The sequence below is a fragment of the Rhinolophus sinicus genome, linkage group LG02 (genome assembly GCF_036562045.2).
Source record: "Rhinolophus sinicus isolate RSC01 linkage group LG02, ASM3656204v1, whole genome shotgun sequence".
In the NCBI taxonomy this organism is placed as follows: domain Eukaryota; kingdom Metazoa; phylum Chordata; class Mammalia; order Chiroptera; family Rhinolophidae; genus Rhinolophus; species Rhinolophus sinicus.
In genome coordinates this window covers 188000706-188023420 of record NC_133752.1, presented here as the reverse complement: position 1 = coordinate 188023420, position 22715 = coordinate 188000706, and the positions used below count along the sequence as shown (strand labels likewise).

Here is a 22715-nt window from a genome sequence, read left to right as displayed (position 1 = left end):
CCGTGCTCACATTCCAAGAAGATTCTGTCAGATGCTACATTCCAAGGTTAAAGTTTATCAAGCGGCTGTCAGGATGTTTCCATTCTCTCTTTTAAATCAATCTTTTTTAAATGCCTGGAACAAACCCCGTCTCCAGGCTGCCCCACTTCTGTCAAAGGCTTCATCATGCTTCCTGCTCACAGCCTGGGAACCAGGCTTCCCACCCCTCATCTCTCCACTTCCAAGTCCCAAGAAGTGACTGAGTCCTGTCACTCAGCCTTTGATGCCCCTGTACCCACCCTGGTCACTGTTTCCCTGAGGTCATAGATGTGAAGAGAAGGGAACTAGTATGGGTTGGCATCCTGTCACATGCCAGGCCTTGGATGTCCTCTAACTCGATCTAAGCCTCTCCACAGACAATGACCATTTAGCAATTGGCATCTATTATAATGTCGATTTCTCAAGCGACCTCCCTATTTGGTGGACGAGGAAACTGAGTCTCAGAGTGGTCAGTGGCCTGCCCAATGGCTCATCACCATAGGTATCGAAACTAGCTGGGAGCTCTGAGGGGTCCTTCTGGCTCCAAAGCTCATGCTGCTCCCCCCATGCTCTGAACTGCGTGGCAATTACAGTAGCCAGTCTTGTCCTAACGAGTCTGCTGGCCTCCACCCACCCACGCGAATCAAATTAAATGAGTGGACACAGTTCTGAGCACATGGGAAGCACTCGATTGTGGAGAGTATGATTATTCAGAAGCAGCAGACTTGGGCCCGGGGGCAGGGCAGTGGCTGTGGACGGTGGCTCTGGCCAAATCCTAGTTCCTCCACTTTCTTGCTCAGTAATCCTAGGCCAGAAACTTCACCTCTCTTGGCCTTCATTTCGTTGTATGTAAAATGGGGATAAAAACAGGAGCTACCTCATCGAACCGCCAAGAGATTTAAATGAGGCATATATGCAAACTGCTTAGCACCATGCCTGGTACAATGTAAGTACTCCAAAAATGGGAGCTGTTGTTGCCACAGTCTCCAGAAGAGTCTCCCCACATCTGCTTGCATGCATCTCCCCTCTGCATGCAAATCTTCAGTGGCTGCCCAATGTCCACAGAATACAGCCCAAACGCCTACCCCTGGCATAGAGCCCTCCAAGCTTGTGACTCCCATGTTTCCACCTGACTTCCCACTGCTTCCCCAACGAGCCTTTCCCTTAAGCCAACTTTATCAATTCCTTGTCCCCAGATTCTTTCTGGCTCTGCCTGTTTGCACATGACATCTCTCCCTGTCATGGGTGGCTGTGTCTAACCCACATCCAACAATTACTGCATACACAGTGTTTTTTGTATGCTGGGCCTGTGTGGCCCCTGGAGATACAGTGGTAAATAAAACCAGCAAAGCACCTAGTTTTGCCAGAGTACCTACAGGGGAGGGGAGAGATGGACACAGAGGAAATAAATATGTCAGTACAAGTGGTGGCTAGCTCTATGAAGGCTGTGATAGAAAAAGCTAAAAGGAAGTACCTACCTTAGACCAGTAGCCAAGGAAGCACTGTCTGGGGACCAAGCGTTTCAACTGAGGCCTCAGTATGAAAAGGGGTTTGCCTAGAAAAGAGTGTTAGGAAGAGTCTTTCATAGGAAAGGAGCAGCATGTGCAAAGGCCCTGTGGCTGGAGGAAATATGACCCAATCAGTAAAGAACTGAAAGGCCCATGGGTTGGAACGTAACTGGTAGGCAGAGGTTGGGGTGTGAAGAGGGAGAAACATAAGATGAAACGAAGAGGTCAGCAAGAACTAAATTAGGCAGAGGCTCGCAGGCATGGAATAGAAACCAGCTCCTCCTTGAAATCTTTCCAGCCTTCTTTGATCCTTGCTTTCCTCCTCCAGACTCTTCCAGGCGTAGCCTTCTCTGTCACTTAGCCAGGACCAGTCACTCTACACATTGCAATCTCCAGAAAGTCATGAATGTAGAGGAAACTGCCTCCTTCTGTGGAAAGCGGCACGAGACCACTGAGGTCCCAGCTTTCCAACGGCATGGCATGACGATGAGGGTGACACAATGTTGATCTGGGCTCATACTGCTCTGCCTCCGACCCGCCAGGAGAAGCCCAGCATGAGCATTGGGCCACCCCCACTTATTTTGATTTCTGAGGAGACTTGAATAGGACCCTTATCAGGGTGGGGATCTCTGGTTTCAAAAATTGATCTGCCCCTTGTAACAGGATGTCAGGCCTCTCATGCCATTGGGTAATACTGAACTCTGGAGCACCCGAGGGCATGTGAGTGGGGACAGAGAGCCTGTGAGAAATGTACGGGCTGGCCATCCCCAGGGGAACTAATAAAGCTATTGTTGGGAAGGGAAGAGAGAAAATAGCCGACAAGATGTTTTTTGTCCTCCATGACCTGTCTGTGTTCGGGAAGGGGCTGGCGTGTTGCAAATGAGTGGAAATGGGAACGGCCTTTGAAACCCTTTTGAACAGCTTAGGAAAGGAAAGGGCGAGGGGTGGGGGAGTGGGGAGAAGACACGCGTGGCAGTGGACAAGCTCCACCATTCCTTACCTGTCTGACCTTGGGCGCGTGGTTTGCCTCTGATTTCTTATCTATCACTTGGGAAGTGGGAAGAATGTTAACATACAGGGCCTTGTACCATTCCTGGACCTTACGAGACCCTCAATAAATGTAGTTGTCATTAGCCTGGGAGATTATATGGTGGGTAGACCCACCCAGTGGCCATAGCATGGCACCCGCTTTCATTTCTTGAGCTGTAACAAAGGACTTTAGAAACCTGTCAGAATGTCTCCAAATTCTACTGATTCTCCTCTTGAAAAGCCCGTGGCCCAGCCTCCAGGAATTAAGACATTAGTTTATAAGGACACATGTACAGATATGTAGTGGTCCTGCTTGTGGCAGAGAGAGACTTATACAAATGCCCACTGATAGGAAAATGGCTAAAGGATTGCAGCCTATGTGCCCTGTGGAGTGTTGGGAAGCTATTAAAACTACTGGGTTAGGAGTGTACCTATTGATAGAAGGGGGGGGGGGGGGTGTGCATGGTTTGATATTAAGTGAAAAGAGCCATTTTTGAACAAACAAATATCAACTTCTACCATATACGTGTGTACACGTTTGCAAAGATTGAGTACAATACGTGACGGGTAGGAATACCTACCAGACACACCAGGAAGGTGAGGTCAGTCAACCAGGCTGGGGAGGGGGGGAGAGATGACAGAAAGAAAGCGAGAGAGAGAGAGAGAGAGAGAGAGAGAGAGAGAGACAGAGAGACGAAGAGAGAGAAAGACTGTGGCAAAAATAGGAAAAAAACGGAATGAGTAATGTTCAGAGAGAAGATAGATGTAAAATTCTGTCTCTAATATTATTGCAGAGTATCCCCTTTTTTAATTGGACGTACAAACAGGATGACGAAGTAATGTGGCCCAATACCCTGATCTGATTAGACGATGAGGTTGTGGACAATCCTCAGGTTGAATTTCTATGGTCATTTGAAGACATTTCAATTTCAAAAATTGTCACCTAAAAACAAAGAAGAAAGAAAACCCTTGTGCATGTCCCCACTCTCCCCACCATCCCCAGCCCAGTCCAGGCCCAACCAGTGGCGTTTCCATGTTGGTTGTAATCAATTTCAGATTCATCTCTGGCCCTTCAGTTTGTCCCGATACAATTCAACCTGCCCACAGCTGGCATGTCTCTCTCCTGTCCCAAAACTAAGCTATATTCCCACGGCCCTTGCGAGCAACTTAAACTCTTCCCTTCAGCTTTGAAGGCCCCCAATAATCTGGCCCAAAATTGCCTCTTCCTTCTCCCCAATACCAGCCCAGCCCAGAGCCTTGCTGGTGGGTTCTAAAAAGAATGCTCTTCTCAACAAGTCAAAAAAGAAAAAAGAAAGAAAAAGCCAATGGAAATTTTCCCCCTAGTGTCAGGCAAATTCATTGCTTTAAACAACTTTTCAAAATACTTTCTTTGAACTATCTTACTGTAAATTCTCAGATTTTTCTAGCTTGACTTTCTGTGTCCTACAAAATCCAGACACAATTTCTACTCCCACTCTTTCTGACAATTAATATATGCATTCCTTCAATTTTATTGAAGAATCCTGGGGAAGGACACTCAGTGCAAATATATAATTCTATTTAGTCATCGTGTCCAAAACAGCTTTACTGCAGATAAACTCACATTAATATCCGAAACCAAATCTTTCCTTCCTATGTGTCTTTGTTATTAGCGCTCGTGAAGAATCTAAACACCCACCGTGGGAAGGCCTCTGTACTCTGCACGATTTATGCCTTGAGGAATGCTGAGCCCGCCCCACACCCACCCACAACCCACGCATCCTTCAGAATCCTTCTCAGCCATCCTTTGCTATGGCGTCTTGCTCATGACTCCACCCACCCCAGATTTAGCTGCCGAGCTGCCTTGTTTCTGCTCTTTCATTGTATAGCCCATCTCTCCAAGACAAGAAATCTTGCGTCAATTTTCTATGTGTCCTACACGGCACAAAACATAGAGACCAACACATAATTCTCACTCCATTGGCACCCACTGAATTAATTTGATTTGATATTGTTGTATGGGTCATTATGATTAAGGGGAAGTATTGATTGCACCCGCAATATGCGTATGGTCCCCAGGGAAGCGTGCCTTAGTAGAGAGAGTGCCTGACTGAGAGTCAAAACACGTGAGCGTGACTTCTGGTGCTGCTATGGCGTGGTCTGAAAACAATCACTGTGCTCTTTGGGCTTCCGTCTCCAGGAGGACACATGTATTAGTTTCCTATGGCTGCTCTAACAAATTTAGCAGCTTACAAGAACACCCCTTTATTATATCACAGTTCTATAGACCACAAGTCCAGGATGGCATGCAAGGTTTTCTGCTTAGTGTCTCATGAAGCCAAAATGGAGGTGCCAGCACGCTGCGTTCTCCTCGGAAGCTCAAGAGTTTCTTCCACGCTCATTCTTGTTATTGGCAGAATTCAGTGCTTTGTAGCTGGCGGTCTGGGGTCTGCATTTCCTTTGCTGGCTGTCAGCCAGGGGCTGTCTGTCTTCAGTTTCTGGAGGCTGCCCCCATTCCTTCTCACGTGGCTACCTCCATCTCAAAGCAGGAATGAAGGGTTGACTCTCATGCTTTGAATCTCTCTGCCTTCTCTTCCGCCACAGGTTCCTATGATGTGATTAGGCCGTCCCAGATAATCTCCCTATTTTAAGGTCCCCTGTACCAGATAACATAGAACAATTCTTGTGTGACATTGTATGATGATCTCAGCCCATTCACAGCCTCCAGAGACTGGGTTGGGACATCCTGGGCAGTATTCCTAGAAAGTCTACCTATCATAACATGGTAACATGGAGGCTTGGCAAGATTATTGCTCAGGTTCCTTCAGATTCAAACTGCCAGCCTTTAATCACCTCTGATTACTCCCTCCGGTGTAGCTCCCTGATTTTCCTTTGTTGGATTTCATTACCTTCCCTCCCATTCTCCCTGGTATGCCAAGCTGGGGCCTCTGCTCTCCTTCCTCCATCATCCAGACTTTCTTTACCTCCCTCTTGCCCCACAAGGTTAGAATCAGTTCCTTTCTCCTCTCAACTCTACTCACCACTTTGAGTCTGAAACTCCACTTGGTGCTAAGCAGCTTTACCCTCCTTATTTCATTTCTCCTTCCCCCAACAATCCTGTGAGGTGGGCACTATTTTCTCCATTTTGCAGATTAGAGAGCTAAGGTTCAGAGAGGTTAGTTATCTAGCCCAAGATTAAACAGAGAGAAAGTTTAACTGCAACACGCATGTTCTTTCCAATACGTATCAGTGTGTGGCGAAATGAACGGGCTGGGAGGGGTGGAGGGGAAGAGAAAGCACGCCTATTTCCTCTCACCTCAAGCCCCGCCTTAAAATGCAGGCCCCCCCCCCAAAAAAAAAAAGACCATCAGAAAATACACCAAAATAGTTAAAAGTCTGAGGGTGATTTGTATTGTCTTCTTTATACATAATAATATTAACACTTTATTATATTTTCCAAACTGTTTATAGTGTGTACATATTGCCTCTGGAATCAAAACCACTGACTTTTTTTAAAGATGCATTTGTTCACTCTACACACCAGGATATGCCTCTAGCCTAATAAGGGGGAAATTGTGTTACTCAGCATCTACTGCAGGAAGCCACGATGCTAGCCTTGGTCAGAAACCATTCACATCAAGCTTAGAATCTGACAAACCCGCGTTCACCCCCTCCCAGCAGCTGCCTTGAGTCTCAGTTGTCCTCTCTGTGAAATGGTAATAAAATACCTTCTCTAGGACACTAAACTTTGGGTGATGAGCACACAATGCAATATACAAATGTCATGGTAGAGTATTGTACCCTTGAAACTTACATAGTCTTATTAACCAATCTCACCCCAATATATTTACTTAAAAAAAGAATACCTTCCCCACTTGCCTCAATGTGGGGGTAAATGAGATGAGGTCTATCGAATGGCTTTGTGACCCACTGCCGACCCTTCTGTGGCCGCTACAGCAGCTCCTCCATAGCAGAGTAGGAACTGGGCACCGAGAGGGAAGAGCTGGCTTCCTCCTCTCAAGGCTCCCAGAGGGTCAGAACAGACAGCACTAGGACAGAATGACAGGTGCCAGAACAGACAACTGTGCAGCATAGTGCATGGAACATGATTTCCCCTGGCTGAGGCTGCCCAGGCAGGGGGCGACACGTTATGACTAAGTCACTGGAAGGGATAAGCTCTGCCTCGAGCAACTCCAAATATACCTCTAGACACAAGTAAGCTTGTCTCCGACAGCATATGAACAGCGTGAAGGAGGACGTGCAGAGCCTAGGTCTGCGTGAGCCTGGTTCCCTCGCTTTCCAGCTGAGCGACCATGGGCCTGGGCGTGGGCAAGCACCTGATCTTTTGAGCCCTACTCTCCTGTGTGTCAACCGAGAAAGCGCACATGCCTTGTAGGTCTTGCCCAGAGCACTGATTAAAGCACAGATTCTGTGTAAGTGCCTCCCCTGGGTCAGGCAGTATTCTTGGGGCTGGGGGTGCAACGGGGAACCAACCAGGCCAGCTGCTGCCCTCGTAAGTGTAACTCCCTAAGGGAGATCACACAGGGTACTCATTCAGGACATGGCCTCACGCTGTGCAGCCAATAAATGTTTGTGCCCTGGTGGGCAGAGCCCCTATTATTAAGAAACCTCACTGGGTGACCTGGAGAGGGCTTGGGGGAGGGAATGACAGTTTCCAAATATTCAAAGGTCATGGGGGAAATAACATAAGGCAGAAGAATAACAAAGCTGTCATTCATTGAACACTAAAAATGTAAGGTCTTCACACTCAATCACTCATTTACTCCTCACAGCAAGCCTGTGGGGTGGATACCCATCATCCCCATTTTACAGATGAAGAAACTGAGGCACAGATCCATGCTTGTCAGAGGATTTGAAACCCATCCGTTTGCTCCCCTCTGCCGTTTCTCCAGATTGGTGGATGCCATGGGCAGACTGGTTTGAAGAGCTGGAACTCCCTTTGCAAGCCAGAAGCACTGGCGTTTGGGGTGTTTGAGCCACACGGCAAGATGCCCATCTGTCCACGTATTCTTGTGGGGATTCCTAGCAATGTCAGACGACTGGATCTTTCTACAGAGCAGGCAGGGCCCAGAGCCGTGGCGGAGATGCTCTGAGATAATAATGAGGCATTTCCTCTTGTCTTTTTCAGCTCGCAGCCCCTCACTTCCCTGTGGTGGTCAAGCTGGGACATGCCCACGCTGGAATGGGAAAGGTAGGAGAAGCCGCTCTTATCGCTCACATTAGTACCCACACAGCTTCCCCAGACTCCCTGTGCCTCTCTCTCTGTCCCCCACCGTCCCCACCTTAGCCCATCTGCCCAGAACCGTGTTAGAAGAGCCCAGAACGCAGTCAGCCCCTCCCCTTCTCAGCCCACCTCCTTCCAAACTCCTGTAGCGTGGAACCTCTCTCCAGCTCAGTCCACACTTGCAGAAACCTACCTGGAATTACCAGCTAATTGTTTCCTATGATTGTGGCTTCGGGGAAATGAACGTAAAGCATTTTGTACATGGTGATTCTGCTGTTCCTGTCATCTCCGTGGCTACGCTGTAAGCTCAGGTCTTGCGCCTTTCTCACCTGCAGTGAATATCTAGAAAGTGGCAGATTCATATGGCTCCTTGGAGGAAATCCCTGGAGTTAGTTAGCTGCTGCAAAAGTAAATTCATATGTTTTACACAGTCACAGCTGACATCTTATGGCAAACTGTATTGGTCAGATTCTTTTTGTCGCAAACGTAGAAACTCAACTCAGATTTGGGGGCCAAAGATAATTCATTGGTTCGAGCCATCGGAAAGTCTGGAGTAGTCCTTGATAGGTCAAGACAGAGCTGGACCCAGGAGTGCAAATGACATCGTCAGAGCTCAGTCTCCTCTGTCTTTGGACTCTGTTCGTCTGTACTTGGTGTTTTCTTCAGATAGTCAACATGGCTGTGGGTGGCCCACCCTGGTCCCTAAGCTCACCATTCCAGAGGAAGCGAGGCCCAGCTTCTTTCCAGCATCTTTATATCTGAGCTCATGGAGGGACATTGATTAGCCTTTCCTCTAGTAAGCTGATACGGAGATGTATTCAGCCCCACTCAAACCATATGGATCAGGGTCTCCACAGGAAATGGACATTTACTCCTAAGTAAGGGGGATGGGAGGCGGAGCTGCCACAGGCCACCTCTCAAACTTCTGGCTCCAATAGAACTATGTGCGAACATGTGGATCTCAGTGACTGCATGGGAGGGACCTGACCCCAAGCACGAAGCCCAACACAGGGGGTCCTGGGTAAAGGATAGCAGGAACCAGGAGAAACCTTGTTCTGAGAAGGCCCAGCCCAGGCCCTTGCAGCTTTGTTCTTCCCCACCCAGCTGTGCCTTCTGTATCATCTCCTCCCATCTAAACTCCGTCCCCTTCAGGCAGCAAAGAATGGAAAGGGCCAGGCAGGTCAGGGCATGACCCCAGCTCTGACGTTGATATGAACTTGAGCAAGTAGCCACCTGACTTCTCTTGACCCCTTCATCGGTAGAATGATGATAATTCTAAAAATCATCTTTAAAATGAATCGTCCCTCATGCTACGTCTCCCTAAAAAGTACATATCGTGAGGGCAGGGACTTTTGCCAGTTTGCCCATTGCTGTACCCCACAACAGCCCCGCAGTTTGTGGGTGAGTGGATGCATGAGTGAATCCTCCTTTATGACCCTGTGTCTGTTCCCCACGGCCTCTCCTCCAGCCCCTCCCTCTGCTGAGGCTGCCATCCCTGGGGTCCCCCAATGACTGCTAATCCAGCAGGCACTTTTCAGCCCATACCTGAATCGCCCTCTCTATATCATAAATCTGCTGGCCACCCCTTCTGTCCCGAAACCCTTTCTCCAGTGACCCCCAATTCCTGCCCCCCCCTTCGCCCTCCTCCCCTCTCTCTGACCACTCCTTCAGTTTCCTTCAAGGACCGTTCTTCCCACTCCATTTTTCACTGTCTATTTCATCAGCACACCCCATCAGAGCGCTCGGCTACTCCTTGGTCTTCAGCGGCCATGCACACCGACAGCCCCAAATCACATTTCCTTTCCAGAACATCAGGCTCTTATATCCAGTTACCTCCTCGACACCTCGACCTCGTCTCCCATGAAAACCTCAGACCCTGCCCAGGGTCGTCCCAGGCAGCCTGCTCCTTCTTCTCATCTTCATCTTCCTCCTCTTCTGTGACCATCTCTGCGACCAGAACCACGTCCCTCCACTGTTTCCAACAGAATCTGCGAGTCATCGCCTCGCCTCCTCCACATCCAAATAATTGGTCATCAAATCGGGTCACTTGCCCTTTACTAATGTTTGTCAAACTTGTCCCTTTTCTTTCCACCCACTACCACCCAGTTGGATAACTCTGGTAAAGTTAGAGGGTTCCCAAGAATTAAATTATGTTTCTAAAACTTAAAATAATCCCAGACAGGAAATAAAAAAGAAGGCAATACTTAAAGAGACTGCCACAATGCTGAGGAGCGGGGTGGGGGTGGGGGGTGCTTCTGAAAAACTCAGGCCCAAAAGGGACTCCCCAAACATAGAAAGGAGAACACATCTCCCAGGATAGAAAATGTCACCAACCAGAATAAACTGAGGTTAGCAAAAATGCTGAGATCAAGGGAAACGGACTTTTCTCCTTCTGTTTGGAATGAGAAACGATCAGAAACTGTCTGGACATGCCGGCTGAGCAGATGATGTCATATTCATGGCTGAGAAGGAGAAAAACAAATTGGTACCTTCCCTGGTACTTCTACTTTGTCTCAAGAAGTAATTGTCTGCCTGGAGACCAGCAGGGAAAATATTTCTAGGAGAAAACTGGCGAAGAGGTTGTCAGTGAGCTCGGTGTTACTAGAAATCCGCCTAGGACCCTGTGGATGAAAGCGCTGACCCATCCTCAATTATATTTTGCTCCTTTGTTCATGTATATTGATTGGTGCCCGCTCTGTGCTGAGAATCAGAAGATGAATAGGACCCAGTCCCTGCTCTCAAGGAATTGGGGAGACGGTCACATAAATAAATAAGTATAATGTATGTTGGAGGCCTGATCTAAGGCAGTGCAGGGAGTATGGGGATTTTAATGTAAGTTGAAGGAAGGAGCTTAAGTCCACCTAGGGGATGGAAAGATGGAAAAAACTCCCACATTCAGGAAACTGTAGGTGGTTTGGTGTGTCTGGAAATGTAAGGAATTCTAACAAACAAGAAACACTTACAGATAAGAGATGGATGTTATGTTGTTAAAACAAGAACAGTAGATGTCACAAGGCACAGAAATCAAAGTATAGTGAACTACTATGCAGTTTGGGGAGCACTGGGGTCAGAGTAATCGTGGGGGACCTCCATGAGTTCCTTAGAAATCACTCAAAGTGGACCAGTGGTTCTTATGAGGGGAAGATGGATTCTGCCCCCCAGGAGGCACTTGGCCATGTCGACAGGCAATTTGGGTTGTCGCAGCTGGGGGTGAGGGACGTTTTGCTGGCACCTGGCATCTACCAGTGGAGGCCACGGATGCTACTGGACACCCTACAGTCCCTAAGACAGCCCCCCACCCCCCACCAAAGAATGATACAACCCACGATGCCAGCCGTGTCAAGGTTGAGAAACCCTGGACAAAACTAATTTCCTTTCCTTGTTCCTCTGTCGGAAGTTTTGCCAGACTGTCAACCAGAGGAAACAGTGGTTATGACAGAGTTCAGTATGTCTGTTCCAAAGAATTATAATTATTCAGGATGTGAAGGGTTACTTTGGTCAAATAGATTGGGAAGTCTCTGTGTTAAAGTCAGTTCTATTGCAGCCATTCTCAGAGTCATGCATTTTGTCCATGTCCATTGGAGGGTAGAAGAACAGGGAGAAGTCTGCAGGATTTCCCAGACCTACCTGACCTCAGAAACCTCTGATCATCTTTCTATTGCGGTGCTTGTGCTTTTATTCATTTGTAAAAACTCTTTGTATGTGAAGCGTACTAATCCTTTGTGGTACTTTGCAACTGTGCTTCTCTATTTGACAGTGACATGTCCGTTTTACTATTCAGTTTTCCACCATTTTTAAAGTTATTCTTAATGGAGTCAAATGTTTCCACTGGGAGGCATTATGGTATAGTGGCTAAAGGTATTGATTTGAATCTAGGTTACACCACCTGTTGTGAGGCCTTAGGTAAATGACTTCACCTCCCCACCTTAGTTTCTTCTTGTGTCAAATGAAGATAATAGTAGCAACCTCATACATTCTTCGTGAGGATTAAGAGACTAGGCATATCGAGCACACAGCTCAGTGCCTGGGACACGGGACACTCCATAAATACTAGCTGTCATTATCATTAAGAATGTTTGAACCTACTCTGGGGACCCAAAACCCAACTGGAGTCCATAAGGGAGATATGAGTAAGCAGCCGCATCTGTCAGAGACTTTATTTCATTTGGCTACAAGTTCAATGTGAGTCAGACGACTAAGGAGTTGCCAAAACCTTTAATCTACAAATACCCAATAAATAGATGAAAATGGGCTTCAACCTCATTAGTCATTAGGGAAGTGTCAGTTAAAACCACAACGAGATGCCACTATGGAACCACCAGAGTAGTGAAAATGAAAAAGATTAATAATACTAAGTGTTGGCGGTGACATGAAAGAGTTGGAACTCACACACACACACACACACACGCAGTGAGTGAAAGTATGAATTGATACAACTGGTTCAGAGTTCAGCTTGATATTTCACTGAGCTGAAGTCACACAGTTCTTCTTTTGGGGGTGCCCAGCGTAAATGTGTGCACGTGTACCCCAATGTTTATAGCAGCTTGTTCATAATTGCCAAAACCCAGACATAGCACATGTGTCCAAATACTAGACTAGATAAGTAAATTACAGTATATTCAGACAAATGGAAAATTTCCCACGATGAAGACGTATGAACTACAACTATATACAACAACGTGTGTGAATCTTACAAACGCACCATTGAGTGAAGTAAGTCAAAGACAAAAGCATTCCTATTTGTATGACTCCATTTATACAAAATCCAAAACCCAGGGACACTAAACTATAGTGTTACATGGGCTGCACATTTCTACGATAAAGCTTTGTTAAAAGCAAGAAAATTGTTCCCATAAAAGAGTAGACGTTACCTTTGTGGGGGTGGACAGAGTGTGCATTGGGACGAGGGTGGGAGAAGTTCTAGTTCTTGGCTTGGGTGGTGGTTATGTGGATGGTGGCTTTGCGATGGCTGATTGAACTGTCGTTTGTGCACTGTGCAATTCTTCATATATGTGTTATATTTTGAAGTAAACTAAGGTTTGAAACATGCTATCCACTCTCAGGATATGTTCACGGAGGTCTGATATCCAGAGCGTGCACTGGTCAGTCCAAGGGCAGAAGATTGTATTGGGATCCAGGCTGTACATTAGCAATGGGTGTCTGAGAGAGCCGTTGACGAATGAATGTGTCCAGGGAAAACTGAACTGCAAAGAAGGGAAGAGGCATGGAGCCCGGAAGGGCTGGAGAGGGTGTGGCCAGCACCTCAGGAACATGGAGAATTGTTATGAGAGGGAAGATGGGACTAGTCTACACCACTCGAGCAGGCAAAGCTGGGAGCAAAGTTAGAGCGAAACGGATGTCAGTTGTGTTGCAACTGCGTAGCCATCAGAGGTGAACGTTGATGGAGTGGACAGCCTCTTCAGGTAGGAGGTTCTCGTCATTGCAGAGCTGGAGCAAAGATGAATACATGATGGAGAGTTTCGGGGGAATTTCAGCATTGTGTGAGAGTCTTAGCCTGAGATGTTGGAACGCCCTGAAGTTGAGACAAATCTGAGTAAACACTGATGTGTGGATATGGTGTGAACATTTGGGGGTGGGGGGTGAGAAGAGGGTCCATAACTTTTCTCAGCTTTTCACAGGGGCCTGTGGACCCTCCCAATGGTTAAAACATCAGCGAGATGACTCCCATATTATCTTAACTGATGAGAATCTGTGGTTTTTCTCAATATTAAGAACGGTCTATTGAAAGCAATGGTGTGAAATCACGTTACCATCATTAGAATTAGAAGCCAAGTTTAAGGCCAACTGCCACGACAGTGTCAGGATAAGGTTTGTAGAAGCTGGAGTCAGGGTTTCTGGTTTGAATCAGATTTACCATTTATAGGTTGTGTGGCCTTAGGTAAGTTGCTTAAAAAAAAAAAAAAAATCTCTCTGTGCCTCAGTTTCCCCACCTCTAATTTGGAGACAAAAATCTCCCTATTGGGGTTGTAATGATGATAGAATAAATCAGTCAAGGCTTAGGAGCATGTCTGGTAACTGTTCAGTGAATGGGAACTTTGAAAACCCACTACAAATATAAACTTATTCTGATGACTTCACGGCTTATCACAGCAGGATCCCCAGGAGAGGCAGAGATAAAAAACCGAACCCACCCCACCCCCACGCCCAGGTGTCGCTTTACCCTACTTCAGAGATTCAGACTTTTAGGGTCTGAGTCCCAGCACCTCACTTAGAAGAAAACAACCTGAGGCTGCAGAGAGAAGAACGGTCTTGCCCAAAGCCTCACAGCAGGGCGGCATCTCCAATAACAGAACAGGAAGGAAAAGAGAGACCTTTGAGATTATTCAGCCCCATCCCATTCTTTAGAGATAAAAGCTGTAGTAGTGGTAAGAACCACAAAATAGTAAAAGCTAAAGCTCTATGGAGTTTTCTCAGTGCAGTCATTGTTCTAAGTGCTTTTTATCTATTCAATCATTGAGTGCAATGCTCATTTCCACCCTCTGAGGAAGATACTATTGGTATCCCCATGAGGAAACTGAGGCACAGGGAGTAAGTGGTGGAATTGGGATACAGCCCCAGGCAATCTGGCTCCAGGGCGGAAGCTCAGAGAGGTGAAGGCCATTGCCACGGTCACAGGTATCCTAACACTTCCCCCTGCATGCATAGGGTTTGTTGTCCTAAAGAGAGCCTGGAGTAGCATGACAGGGTTGAGTCACCCCTGCAGACAGCCTGTCTGTTCTGGGGTTTCGAAGTGGCAGCTCCTAAACACGATGTTTCTGCCAGCCAGGCATCATGCACACTCCTGTGTGGCCAGAGCTGCTGCTGTCATCAGCTCCAAGTGACCTGGACTCTGGTCTCTTCTCTTAGGCTGACTCATTCAATGAGCTTTCCCGGCACTGTCACTTTTTTTAAGTGGGAGTAGGTGGCCTAATAACATGGTAATGGAGAGGGAGGATTAGAAAATGAGCAAATGGAGGGATGGAGCCCAGGGGAACAGTTAAGAAATGAAAAGGTTCGCCAGCATCTGGGAGCCCGTCAGAGGAGAGTCACTCTGTGTTTAACGCTCAGCAGAAACCAAGTCAAGTGAAAGCAGGGGAGAGGCCCCGGCCTGCAAGGGATTCCAGGGCAGGAGGGAACCTACACCCACTCTACCGCCCTCTCTCTCACCTCCCGCCTACCCTGCCACTCCCTTTAGGTGACCACCGGCCTCATTTATTCTCTGCTTTTCTTGAGCAAAATGGGCCCTTTGGAGGGGACCTATCAGTCCTTTACACCTTCATGAAGATTGTGAGCGCTGTGCTCCCTTCTCAGAGACTCCAGCAGGAGGTTGTGGTCTCTACATGCACAGTCTACGCTGTCCATCCTCATTCCTCATGGATTCCATATTTACACATTCACAGAGCAGCAAATAATTCCAGTTGTCCAACCTGCCATGGTTCTAACTGAGGTCAGGCAAGGAATGTTCTGCCTTCTGTCTCAGCTCCCGCACTGTGAACAAGTGCCCTCTGCTCAGTCTATATAGTGCCACACCTCCACATTCTTTTTGGTGGTGATTTCATTGGATAAAATGCCCCCCGAGAGCAGTGCTGAAGTGCTGTCTAGTGTTTCTAAGTGCAAGGAGGCTGTGAGGTGCCTTATGGAGAAAATGAGTGTTTGATCAGCTTCGTTCAGGCCTGAGTTATATAGAGCTGTTGGCTATGAATTCAGGGTTAATGAAGCAACAAAAGATATTAAGTGAGGTGTCTTTAAACAGAAACATGCCTAAAATAAGGTTATGTGTTGCTCAGTTGATGAAACTGTTGTGACTAGAGAGGCTTAAAGGAAACTAACTCTGTCTTACCCCTAGGAGCACAGTTCAGTATTCATTAATTCAGTGGGAATTGTGTGTGTGTGTGTGTGTGTGTGTGTGTGTGTGTGTGTGTGTGTGTGTACTAGCTGTACTGTCGATGTAAGAAATGTCCAAACCTTTAGAGGATTTGCATAAGATTTTATTTGAGCCAACTTGATGACAACGCCAGAAAGCAAGATCTCAAATACTCTGGAGAAGGACAATTTTGCCGTTTCTTTTCCACATTTGGAATTAGGTAAGGAACAGAAGGAAGATGACGTGAAGGGGAAGTGGGAGAAAGCAAAGGCAGGGATCAGATGACAGGACAGTTCAAAAAGATTACGTGCCTCCTGGAGGGTGGTTACAGCTTTGCCCTCAAGGAGTCTGGAAAAGGGGATAACTTCTGGCATTTCCAAGGTGTGTTAACCGAGAAGCACGAGGACAGTAGACAGGGCTGGCTTAACCCTTTTACTGAAGAGGTCATACTCGTAGGCCTGGGGCGTGACTACCCACCGGGACCTGCCCAGTAAGGAATTTAAGATCAGATCACCCGGTGAGGTTACTCTTGGTCACTGAACTTGTACATACCCCCTTTTTCGTACACAGTACATATGTGTCTATAGTATATACATCACACACATACATATGTTTCTGTAAAGAATCCTGAAGATCTGTTTCTTCCTTTGGATGCCAAAATGCCATCCAGGATTCTGGACACAAACAGAAGCAAAGTAAAACAGTCATTTTATGAGTCTGTCTAGCCTAACGTTTGTCATAGTGAAGACAAAATCACCTGGTTCATCAACTATCATTTTTTTATATAAGGGTTTAAGGCTAAGATCTCTGTTGGGAGTACTTCCTCTCCCAGTTCCCATATGCTTGCACCATCCTTGGTTCACTGGAAAGAGTGTTGGTCTGTGTTCAGAAACCTGGGTCCTCCTGCCAGCTCCATGCCCTGTGAGGCCAGAAGAATCCACCTGGGCAAGTCATTTAAACACGTAAATGCAGTGTGTCAAATATCCAAAATATGCATGATTTTCCTCACCCAGTGACTTGGAAGAGCTAGTGAGTAAGCGTGCACTGAAAAGTGTGAAGCTCCATGTAAACGTGAGATGGGTTGGTGAGCGAAGGAGGGGGGATGGGCCTTGGATTCGGACCTCCCTGGTTCTGCTCTGGGCGCTGCCATTTGCCAGCACTGTGAGCGTGAGTGAATTCCTAGACTTCTCCAGGGTAAGTCAAAGCAGATGAGACAGACGAATAGAAGAAGAGAGGGAGGGTGTTAACAATTCCTGAGTGCGCCTGCACCAGGATACAGGCCTTCAGCATCTCCTCTAACCCTGAGAGGGTCGTTTTGCCCAAGGTCACAGGTAAGTGGCAGAAGGGGGGATTCCAACGGATATGTTCAGCCCTTTTCTTCCTGCTGCCTGGGACCCTCAGGGCTGCCCTGATGGAATCATTTCTTCCCGTTCAAAGGCGACCAGCCAACTTAAATGGAGAGTTGATTTATAAAGAATTTCACAGGTCTCCACCCAAGAAACATGTCAGTACCTTGGGGACCAGCATGACCTTTGCATATGAACTATTCTTGTTTGGTGGACTGACCTCACCCCGGGCCTGAAGCCAAGACTAAGAACATTCATGCAAGAGAACGAGAAGAAAAAGACTACCACCCTTGGCACTGTGTTTGAAAGGCTGTGTGCAGCCTCACCACCTACAAGCCCCATTTTGTCACCTGACAGACTCGTCTGGAAAGAAGACATTACCTGCTCTTGTGTGCACTCACCACACAGCGCCTCCATGAAAGGCAGAATATTTTTGAACTGACAAACATTGAGAAGAGTTCCTTTTTTCCCCTCTTCCTCTGTTTCCCTGGCAATGTGTGTTGATCCATCCTTGCATTGTATGCAACAAAGGCCAGAGAAGTTCATCTCCTTAGCGCCTCTCAGCAGGAGGAGGAGGCACACAGCCCCTGGGGGGGGAGCACTCTGTGTAACTTACCACAGTTCGATTGCCAGCTCCTTCCTTTTTCCCCAGCATGAGATAGTTGAGTCCAATCTACAACTACACCCATATTGGGAGCCCGTTCAGGCCCCAGCCGTCCTCTGAGGTAGGTCCTGGTACCATCACATTCATTTAACAGATGAGATAAGCAGAGGCCCAGGAGGCCAGATGATTTGCACAAGGTCACACATTGCATGCTGTGAGTCTACACGTACTTTCCACTGCTCCTGGCGCTCAAGCCAGAGCGGGGCAGCCTCCAGAGAGTTCCACCAGCCTGTTTGGAAGGCAGGCTATGTGTCCACTGAGGCCTTCCTCGGCCAAAGTGTGCAGAGACAGCCCATTCTTATTATCGGCCAGCAAAAGAAGCGACGTCCTGAAACGAGCAGAGGCCACCTGCCTCCCTGTGGCACAGCACCGGGCAGCCTCCCACCACACTTCCCGGAAGCGAAAACGGCCATATCTCTGGCTTCTTGGGAATAGCTCCACTTGGGGGCAGCTGGCATCACTGCTGACAGGTGGCAGTGGCAGGGTTGTTTGTGGGGGAAAGTCAGAGAAAGGTGTACACAGTGGGTTTATTACATTTTGGAGTATGTGTGTGTGTGTGCACGTGTGTACACACATGCTTGCTTATGCACACAAGTGTTTGGGGGCAAGGTGAGCAGACTTCTTAGACACAATTAACAGCAGCCTCTAATAAGCCTCCAAACAGATGACGCTGTTCTCCTGCCTCGACTCCTGGCCTCCGTCCCTAAGAAACCTCTGCACCAACACCCCACTGTCCAGGAGTGAGGCCAGAAGATGTGAGGGAGGCAGTGTGGTGGGACAGTGAGTGCTGTTCAGGCTTTTGCACGTCATGATACCATAGAAAATGGTTGTATTTAGGGGACTCAGTGGGGCCGATGGAGGAGGCTGCTCGCAGCTGAAGAGAAGGGCCTGGGGCAGGCAGGGTCCCAGCCACCACGAGGGCGAAGGAAACAGCAGGAAAGGGCACCTTTTGGGAGGCTCTGGATCGGACCAAGTGAGTGTAGCCCCTGAAGTCAGACCAGCCTGAGCCCCTCAACAGCCTTGCTACTCAATATGTGCTCTGTGGAAGGACCACCAGCCTCGGCGTTACCCAGGAGACCCTTAAACATGCAGAACGCAGACCTGTCTTCAGAGCTGCTGAACCAGATTCTGCATTTGAACAAGAGGCCCACTGGATCCAGGCCGTCACTGTATTGAGTGGAAAGCCCAGGTGGGGTTTGTGATGACCCAGAAAGACCACAACTCAGCCCCAGCCGGGCAAAGCCCTGAGCAACCACGCAGCCCAGGGAGGCCTGACCATCCAGTTCTTTCATAAGAAGTCAGTTCTCTGGTTTCTGATAGGAACGCTCCTGGTTTTAAAATATTGGTAACTAATTTTAAAATGTTCTGGAACACCGTAGAGGCAAAATAAAACATATCCATTGGCCGCTGAACACCTTCAGGCACCAGTTGGGTGCCTCCAAATTCGGATTCTGAGTGTGCTCTTGCCCTGTCTTTACAGGAGGCTAAGGGGCCTCGTGGTTACGGCTACAGGTTGTGCAACAGACCAGGGAGTTTAAATCCCAGCTCAGCCATTTCCTAGGTGTATAACCTTAGGCGAGCACTTGATTTGCAGTCTTTATTTTCTCATCTGTGAAATGGCCCTACTACATCTCCCTAGGAGTGGGTGAGGGGTTGCCCTGCAGACTGATTGAGAAAAAGCACTTAAAATTTTTGTAGCTACTTAAGAGATATGAATTTACTTCCTTGAGGACCTAAAGGCTTCCTACACTTTCAGGTGCCTACAGATAATCTGGAGATTTGTGCAGATTTTGATTCACGAAGCCTGAGTGGGGCCTGCCTGGGAATCTGCATTTCCAACCAGCTCCCAGGGGGTGTGACGGCGGCTTGTCCATGTCAGCTCGTGCTAGCCTGCTAGTCAGGGGTCTGCACAGTTTTTCTATACAGAGCCAGGTGGTAAATATTTTCAGCTTTCAGGCTCTACGGTATCTGTTGCAACCAGTGGACTCCACCACTGCAGTCTGCAAGCAGCCCTAGGCAACACACAAATGAATGAGGGTGGATGTGTTTCCATGCAGCTTTATTTATGAACACTGAAATCTAAATTTTATGCAATTTCCACGTGTCATGGAATAGCGTTCTTTCGATATTCTTTTTTCCAACCATTGAAACACAATTCTTAACTCATGGACCACCCGAAAGCTGGCAGTCACCCTCAGGCCAGACGTCGTGTGCAGACCCCTGCTCTGCGTCATCCTCAGATCTGAAGCCGTCCGCCTCCCCTGCCAGATTGTAAGCCCGCTGGGTGTACCAGCTGCACCAATGGCCTCCGCCTCCCTGCCCCCAGCCTCGGCCAGCGCCCCGGGCCGCGGAAAAGCCCTGTCCTTCACCCTGCACAACAGGCAGGCGCCTGGGAAACTGAGGTGTTGCCTTCAGAGCTGACACTTGTTAGGTACCTCCCTTCCCTTCCATTCAATCTCACAGTCACACTGTAACTCTATAAACATGTGGGCAAAAGAATCAGTGACCCGGGAGCTCCGTAACAACAGAAGGAGTTTTGATTTATGAAGGGGAAGAGCAAAGGGAAGGAACCAGCAAGCTGATAAGCCAGATAATTAGGCAGTTCCCTAACCAGTACATCAACCCTCCGTTGTTCCCATCACTTCCCACCACCCCTTCCAACCCCTGGCGGCACGTGACCCAGACAGCTGGGGTAAGGACGTCTTTGAGCTCTGAGTCTCAGCAGTTAGAAGGACTGGAGGAGGGGTAATCTGCCCCAAAAAAGTGTGTGCTATTGAGAATTTAGGGCCAAGGGCTCTTGTATTCATCCAACAAACACTGATGGATTTGGTATCCAGCTGTTCTGAGTTAGGGACTCAGTAAGTGTTTATCGAATATTTTGGCAAATATTTATGAACATGGGTTATGTGCAAGGAGTGGGCTAGACCCTGGGATGGAGGACTCTTGGTGAAGGTCCAGAGATGAAAAAGACATGGCTCGTGAATGCAGAGAATTTACCCACGAAAGACCCAGGTTCGTGCTAGACTATAGTCTAGGGCAGGCCCTGGCAAACGAACACCCACAGGCCAAATCCAGCCCTTGAACTGGTTTTGTTAATAAAGTTTTATTGTAACACAGCCCTGCTCCTATGTGGACATATTGTCAATGGCTGCTTTCATACGAAAAGGTCAGAAATGAATAATTTATTTTTTTTCAGAGAGATGATTTATTTTTTTATTTTTTTTATTTATTGGGGTGACAATTGTATTTTGATGGCCTTGAATGCCTAAAATATTTACCATTGTACTCTGCTCCAAAAAAGTGTGCCGATCTCTGGTCTAGTGAAAAGCTTTCCAAAAATTTGAATAGCAAACCACAATAAGTAATAACATTTTGCCTTGTCATCTGATTCCCAGATATTAAATATATACAGAGATATATCTAGAGAGAGAGAAAGAGAGAAGTTTGAAAGAGTATTTGCCCTTTATATATATAAGGCTTTTTGATATGTTCTGCTGCATTCTATTTCATTTTTTTACATGTTGGTTGTGACCCATTAAGTTTATTTAATGACCCCTTTCAAACCCACAGTTTGAAAAATACTGGTTCACTGGAAAGCAAAGCATGTCTATTCACTCATTTATTCAAGAACTACTTATTGAGTGCTTTCTCCATCCAGGCAGTATTCTAGGCACTGGAGATGCAATACTGAACACCCCAGAGCCCCTGTCCTCATGGAGCTTACATTCTGTGGTGGGCGTAGGAGATGATAAAAGAATAAACAAAACTGTGATACGTCAGAGGAGGCAAAGGGCTCTGAAGACAAAAGAAACAGGAGAAGAGGGACAGAGCATGATGGGGGTGTGATCAGGGAAGGCTTTCTGTGAGGTGGCATGTGAAGGAAAGAGAGAGTGACCCTGTGGACCTGCGGAGGATGAGCATGGGGTGGGGGGCAGGGCGGGGGGGGGAGGGGAAGCACGCACAAAGGCCCTGGGGCAGGAGCCACCTCTGGTGCAGCAGTGAGTGCTGGAGGTGAATAAGGCCTGAGAGTTGGGGGGAGGTGGTGGAAGAAGATCATATAGGCAACTGATTACAGTCAAAGCAGCATGAAGTCATCTTGCTAGCAGAAATAGAAGCCAAGTGCTAAGAAGGGAGGCCCGATCAAACTGAACCATGATGATGGAGGGGTCATCTTCACTGATCTATTCACTGGTCCAAAAGCCAAGTATTGTAAGTGTGTACAAGCACTATGCTGAAGCCACAAATGAACGTGGGCCCTCCTTCCTGGAGTAGGGCCCAGGCACTGGCAGCTTTGTATCCCCGGGTGAAGCTAATGTGAAGCCAATATTTCAAAGCTCAGGGCTGGAGTGAGACGAGGAAGGGTCAGTGAGAGTGGAAAGGAGTCGGGGCCAGATCATAGATGCCTAGTACCCTGCACTCTAGAATTTGGACTTTATATCCTAGGTAAGAGACAGACCCATTGGTGGGTTTTAAGCAAAGAATGTTCATGGTTGGATTGATAAGGCAGCAATGCGAGAAGAGAGGAGAGGAGTGGGAGCAAGAAGGGGAGATTAGAGCCCCTGGCACCTGTTAGGAAGAAACTGTAGCAGTTCAGAGAAGAAATAAGGGTTCGAGCCTAGGCCAGAGCAGAGGTGGTGAGGGATGACGTAAGGGTGCAGACAGAGACATGGGAAAAGCAGAATTGAGAGAACTTAGGGACCGACTGGATGTCAACAGCAGAGAAAACTGAGACTATTATGATTCCACTCAGTGAAATAGGAAATCAGGAAGGATAGGCTTGAGGGGGAGACAACTGCAGCTTTTCACATTGTGAGTTTGAGGTGCCTGCGGAAAATAATAATAATAATCGCAAGCCATTTATTGAGCACTTACTAGGTGCCAGGCCCTATGCTCCGTGTTTTATGTGCATTCTCTTATTAATTGTCGCAGCATCTCTATGTGATAGGGAATCTGGTTATCCCCATTTCGCTGAAGCGAAAACGGAAGCTCAGAGAAAGCTAAGTAAACGGGAAGGGAGATGACATCTGTTATTGTTGCACATGCCACTTCTCCCAGAGCTGGG

The 22715-nt window shown here is 47.6% G+C and overlaps 1 protein-coding gene across 1 annotated transcript in view; it reads left to right on the top strand.

Annotated features, from left to right (window-relative positions):
* Window positions 1-22715, top strand: part of SYN3 (synapsin III) — a 407670-nt gene that overhangs the window by 317544 nt on the left and 67411 nt on the right. The window contains exon 6 of the mRNA XM_019728421.2: window positions 7684-7746. Within this exon, the coding sequence (XP_019583980.2) occupies window positions 7684-7746 (63 nt within the window). The remainder of the gene's footprint in view (window positions 1-7683; window positions 7747-22715) is intronic.